The sequence below is a fragment of the Bubalus kerabau genome, chromosome 13, assembly GCF_029407905.1.
Source record: "Bubalus kerabau isolate K-KA32 ecotype Philippines breed swamp buffalo chromosome 13, PCC_UOA_SB_1v2, whole genome shotgun sequence".
Classification (NCBI taxonomy): domain Eukaryota; kingdom Metazoa; phylum Chordata; class Mammalia; order Artiodactyla; family Bovidae; genus Bubalus; species Bubalus kerabau.
The window spans coordinates 42456389-42462317 of record NC_073636.1 but is presented as its reverse complement, the minus strand read 5'-3'; the positions used below and the strand labels follow the sequence as shown (position 1 = coordinate 42462317).

Here is a 5929-nt window from a genome sequence, read left to right as displayed (position 1 = left end):
ATGGTAATATACATGTTTCAATGCTATTCTCTCAAATCATCCCACCCTCTCCTTCTGCTACAGAGTCCAAAAGTCTGTTCTTTATATCTGTGTCTCTTTTGCTGTCTCGCATATAGGTTCGACCGTTACCATCTTACACTTTTTAATGTGTCTCCTAGAAAATGTAGTTATGCATGGGTTAAGCGGGGGCTTAACCCTCGGTCAAGCGGGGGCTCTACTGCCTCAAGAGTCCCCCGCCCCCAGCTACAGGCCCCAGACACCCTGGCCAGGGAGAGGCCCCAGAGAGGTGTATGGTTGAATAATTAAACGAGTTGTGAGAAAGAGAACCCGATGAGCTTCTGTGGGGAAGAACTTCCCGAGACAGGGCGCAACCAAGGTCTTCCTCCCGCTGCCTCGGAAACCTCAGCCGTGCTCTCTGTGGACTCCTAGACGCGGAGCAGGCGCCCGAAAGGCCAGGAGGCCGAGACGCCCTCTCAGACCAGGAGACAGAGCTCGGGTGCACAGGTTTCGACGGCCCGGTGCGGGGACATCCTCTGAAAGACCGCGGTGAGCCGGCTCGAGGAGCGCCGGAGCACAAGATCAGGACTCGGGGACAGGCTGGGGGCGGATGCGGAACCACGGGAGGAGGGCGGGGCTGGGGAGGAGCGGGCAGAGTTGGAGCAGACAGGGTCGGGGGCGTGGGGCTAGGGTGGAGGCCGTGGGCGGGGCAACTGAGCGGAAGAGGCGGGCCAAGTGGGAGGGGACAGGGCGGGTGGGGAGGAGGGCGGGACTGGGGGAGTGGGCGGGGTCTGACGGACCGAGCATCCCGGGAGGGGCAACGGGGCGGAAGAGGCAGGGCCAAGCGGGAGCGGGCGAGGCGGTCCGCCACAGCCCAGGAGTAAAGGCGTTGCGGCCGGCGGGGAGGATGGGGACCATGGGAGGAGGGCGCGACTGGGAAAGAGTGGGCGGGGTCGGGAGAACGGTAACTCCGGGAGGGGCGGGGCTAGGGCGGAGAACGTGGGCGGGGCAACGGGGCGGAAGAGGCGAGGCCAAGTGGAAGGGGGCGGGGCGGGCCACCATGGCCCGGTTATAAAGGCGCCGCGGGCCGCGGGGTGATGCTAGCACTCGCGGATTGCCCTTCGACTGCAGTCTTTTTGCATCCGAGAGACCATGGTGGGCTCCCCGCGCGCCCCACTGCTCCTGCTGGCCTCCCTGATCGTCGCCCTGGCCCTGGCCGTGAGCCCCGCGGCCGCTCAGGGCCCTAGGAAGGGTCGCCTGCTGGGCGGCCTGATGGAGGCGGACGTCAACGAGGAGGGCGTGCAGGAGGCGCTGTCCTTTGCGGTCAGCGAGTTCAACAAGCGGAGCAACGACGCTTACCAGAGCCGCGTGATGCGCGTGGTGCGCGCCCGCAAGCAGGTGAGTCCGCCGGGGCAGGGTGCGGAGATCAGGGGCCGCAAGTCAGGCCTCAGGGTAGGGGTGCGGGCACTCTGCCGAAGCCTGGCCCCCGGAGGGCGAGGCCTGCGCGCAGTCACCAGCCCCGCCCGGGGGCCCCTTTCCCGGCGCCTGCAGCCCTTCGCGGGACTGGCCAGCTTGCTAGGTAGGCGCTGGGGTCACTGGGTCCCGAGGTTCGTCGCGAGCTGTCAACTAAATGACCACAGACGAAGGAAAACTCACACCTGACTGCCCATTGAGTGATTCTTTAAGCACCTTTTCCTTTTAGCTTTTTATTTTGACGCAATTTCAGACTTAAAGAGCAGTTTCAGAAACAGTACCTAGCATAGAATCACTGTAGATTCTTCACCCAGATGCCCTGTTGAAAAGTTGCCGTATTTGCTTGATCCACCTCTTCCCCACGTACCTGTGTGTGGGGATGTACATACATGCATTTATTTTCTGAAGTTTTTGAAGGTGAACACTTCTGTGTGTATTTCGTAAAAACAGGCATTTTCTTCCATAACCACAATACAATTTTGAAAATCAGATATCAACCCTGACACTTTGATACACAGGTCTTATTCAGATGTCACTGACATCCCACTGTGTCCGTTACAGCCAAGGATATTCCCGGGCCCCCCACCTCAGCCTCTGTCCTGTGATCTCCTTTACTCTGGGGCAGCTGCCGGTCTGTCTCATGACCTTGGCGTTGCTTCTGAAGTGTCTGCCAGTCATGGCTCAGACGGTCACTGGGTCTGGGTTTTGCTTGATGTTTCCTCAAACTGAGCCTTGAGTCACACAGAAGAGCGAGTTCCTCTGAGCCTCCTCTCCGCAAGTGCCACTGAACACACCTGGCCTCCCGTGGTCCTCTCATCATCGCGCAGTGACTTGGGGGTCAGACACGCCAAACACCCTCCTTGCAGGGGGCCTGGCTGCTCTCCAGAGAACCCGGAGGTTATCAGCAAACAGATGAGTTCATGAGTGGGCCCTGTGGTCTCAGGTGTGTCCCACGGCAGGGGGCCTGGCCTAAGAAAACAGGCTCATGGACTGTGGTTCATCCACATGTCCTGTCCATAGGAGCAGTCTCTGGGCTGTGACGTCACACCCCCACCCTGAGATGGACACACCGTTGCTGACAGCCTGACCTCTGCCTGGGGTTCTGGCCAGAGAGGAGCCTGTTGTCAGAGTTGGGAAGAGGGCAGGAGGGAGAATTAGGAAAGGCTACAGGGCTTTGCACTGGTCCTTGAAAGAAGGCTAGAGTTGAGACCATCTAGCCTACGTCCCCTTGGAGGGTGGGTTGCAGCCACACAAGCAGCGGAAGTGTGGTCCTGCCTGCCAGCCTCAGGGCTTCCTGCTACCTTCTCCTGAAACCACTGGAGATGGGTCAGGGCCACAGCCATCTCTCCTCCCGTGGCAGTGGGCTGATGCCGTTCCCTTTGAATGGGACTGCTCTCCCCACTTGCCAGGTCCCCTCCAGCCTGCTCCTCTCCAGGGTGACACTAGCCCCTTGGCCATATGGGAAAGTGACAGCAGAAAGGGATCATGGTTCCACGAGGTGGGACTTGGAGCCCGGTCCCTGCCCCTCATGCTTCTGCAAGTTCTAACCAGGCATGTCTCGAGTGCCCGTGTGAGGCTAGAGTTCACATCTCTCCTGTAACCTCAAGTGTAAAAGACCCAGAGGATGTGACACGCTGTCAGAAGTCACACTTAAGAGGAAGGCATGCCAGGCAGTCTTCTATTGGCCTGAACATCCGTGAATGTGAAGCTCTTGGTTCCCCCTCTCCGAGAGGGAGTGAATAAACCTGGACTACAAACAGGGAATGGGATGCCATGGGCTCCACACTGGGGACTGAAGCTCCGCTAAAGGAATCACCAGGCAGCAGCCTTCCTGTGGGTGCGGCGTGGGCTATGGCTGCACCTTGTGCTCAGTCCCCGCCCTGGCCTGGGGCGCAGGTCAGTTGCTTGTCCGCACCCTGGCTGGCTCCTCAAAGCTGTGCCTTCTGTTCCTGGACCTGGTTAGCATGTTGGCCTGTGGATTCCCCTTTCTGGGTCCCTGTGGGAGACTCCTGGTTGGAGCAGCTGGTAAAGAAGTTCCAGGGAGGGCCTGGGATACAGGGGTTGTCGAGAGGCCACTGTGCTTCCAGGGTGTGGCTCTGGCAACTTGTGGCCATGGACTTGGGGTGTGGTGGGAGGAATGTAACCACGTGTGTGTGTGTATGTGTGAGTGTGTGTGTGCATGTTCACAGTCACAGGGTGTGCTAACTGTGTCTGTTCTCTGCATATCCAGGTCGTGTCGGGGATGAACTATTTCTTGGACGTGGAGCTTGGCCGGACTACATGTACCAAGTCCCAGGCCAACTTAGACAGCTGTCCCTTCCATAACCAGCCGCACCTGAAGAGGGTATGTGTCTGCTGGGGGCAAGGATGGGGGTGCCCTTGGGGACACGTCACAGCTGTGGCTGGGGGTGTGATGGGGAAGGGTGGATGTGTGCACATGACTGCTGTGTGTCTATAGGGGGTTTCCACTGGGGAATTGGGGCACCGTGTGTTTTGGGGGTTGTTATCTGCTAGATGGAGGACACAGCTGGGGGTGTTTGCTAGGGAGCAAGAAAGGGCCCTTTAATCCCATCCTTGTCCCCCACCCCCACCCCAGATAGATTAGAAGGCTTTAGAGGCTTGTAAAGGCCTCCCAGGTGGCACCAGAGGAAAAGAACCCACCTGCCAATGCAGGAGACATAAGAGATGGGGGTTCGGTCCATGGGTCAGGAAGATGCCCTGGAGGAGAACATGGCAGCCCACTCCAGTATTCTTGCCTGGAGAATCCCAGGACAGGAGAGCCTGGTGGGCTACAATCCATAGGGTCTCAAGGTTGGACACAACTGAAGCAGCTTAATGCGTATGCACGCAGAGGCCTGAACCGTGCTGAAACCCTGAGATGCTGCCCACTCGCCAAAGCCCAGGTTCTCCCGGGGGCTTGGCTGGTTCTTGGGGGTCTTGGCCTCAGGGAGGGCTGCACTCCTTGGTCACCCTTCCCAGGCCCCACCTCTGCAGGGGTTTCCTGGACCTGTATGCCAGCCTCTGGGTCCTCCCTCTGGACCTGTCTCAGTGCCAGCGCTCTGGGGAGGGGGGCTGGGGGGTGCACCTCAGTCTTGAACTGTAACCCTGACCCACTGTTCCCCTCTTTCCTTTCACAGGAAAAGCTGTGCTCCTTCCAGGTTTACGTCGTCCCGTGGATGAACACCATCAACCTGGTGAAGTTTAGCTGCCAGGATTAACGGGCAGGCCACTGACCGCCTCTCACTCACGCTCCTGCAGAGCGCCCACACTTGTGGTGGGTGACTGCCTACTGGCCGTGCCTTCCCCATGCCGCCCCTGCAGACACAGGCTCCTTGGGCATTGTCTGATCTGCCAGGGGACTCTAACTCGTTTCTTTCTTCTAATTGCTTTCCAAGTACACGGTGCTCTGCTATTTTACTCAATAAAAAAGTAACAGCAGCTACTCGTTGAGTTGCTCACTGTCTCAGAAGGTTGAGAAGGAAGGGTCGACGCTGTTACTTTACCCCTCTCACTGGCTCTGAGGGCAGGCAGGGGGCAGGGAGCGGACACGGCTGGGAGCTGGACCTTCAGCTTCGGTGACTTCTGATGGTCAGACAGGGGAGAGCAGGGGACCTGAGCTACTGACCCCAGAGACTTGGCTGCTGTGTTTGCAAAATGTCGGACCATGCACTGGGGCTGGACAGGAGGGCCGGGGAGTGTAATGGAGCCCAAGGCGTGGGCCACCCTCTGAGGAGCTGCGCATGTGCTGAGCTGATCAGACGGCTCGGATGACTCACTGGTCATTTTCCCTAGAAGCAAAATAAGGAGTGGCTTATGTCATCCTCTTTCCACAACAACTCTGGGCACCTACCAAAAGACAAAGCTTAAAAATATGTGTAACTGATGGAAATGGGGTGGGAGGAGTACCCATCAGAATCAAGGTCAGTGAAGGTTGGAATTGAGAGTGAAGTAGGAGAGCTTCCTGGATACGTTTCAGGAGCTGTGGAATCTATAGGGATTTTACTCATTCACACCCCTCCCGCCCTTCTCTGGGCTCCCAGGTGAAACGAGTCTTAGCACAGCTTGCCACGGAAGGCTTGTAGAACTTAAGACACACAGTGGACTTTCTTCTTTTCCTAAGGAGTGTTTAATCAGTAGGAGATGTCACCTGTCGGTATCACCATCACTGGGCAGCAGAGTGGATATTTAGTCCCCCCAGCTGGGAATGGTCCAGTCCTGCTCCCCACCCCCGGCACTGCCCTCATGTTGACCATTCACCCCAAGGGTGACGCTTCTTCACAGGCTGCCCTCCCAGAGGCTGTTTCCAGATACCTGCCACGCTCAGGGCAACGTTGACCAGCCCTCCTGTTGTGCCACAGTGTCCACAGAAGGCAAAGTGACAAACAGGACTCACACAGGTGGCTCTGATGCCACCCTAGATGCCATGGTGCACCTGCAGAACTAGAACTAGGATGCCAGG

The 5929-nt window shown here is 58.1% G+C and overlaps 1 protein-coding gene across 1 annotated transcript; it reads left to right on the top strand.

The window, feature by feature from the left end:
* The first annotated feature begins 1073 nt into the window (after positions 1-1073).
* LOC129625591 (cystatin-C) lies at positions 1074-4912 on the top strand. The gene is made up of 3 exons (XM_055544120.1): positions 1074-1395; positions 3701-3814; positions 4608-4912. The coding sequence occupies exons 1-3, from the start codon at positions 1150-1152 to the stop codon at positions 4686-4688; spliced, it is 441 nt and encodes a 146-aa protein (XP_055400095.1). The 5' UTR covers positions 1074-1149; the 3' UTR covers positions 4689-4912.
* The last annotated feature ends 1017 nt before the right edge of the window (positions 4913-5929 follow it).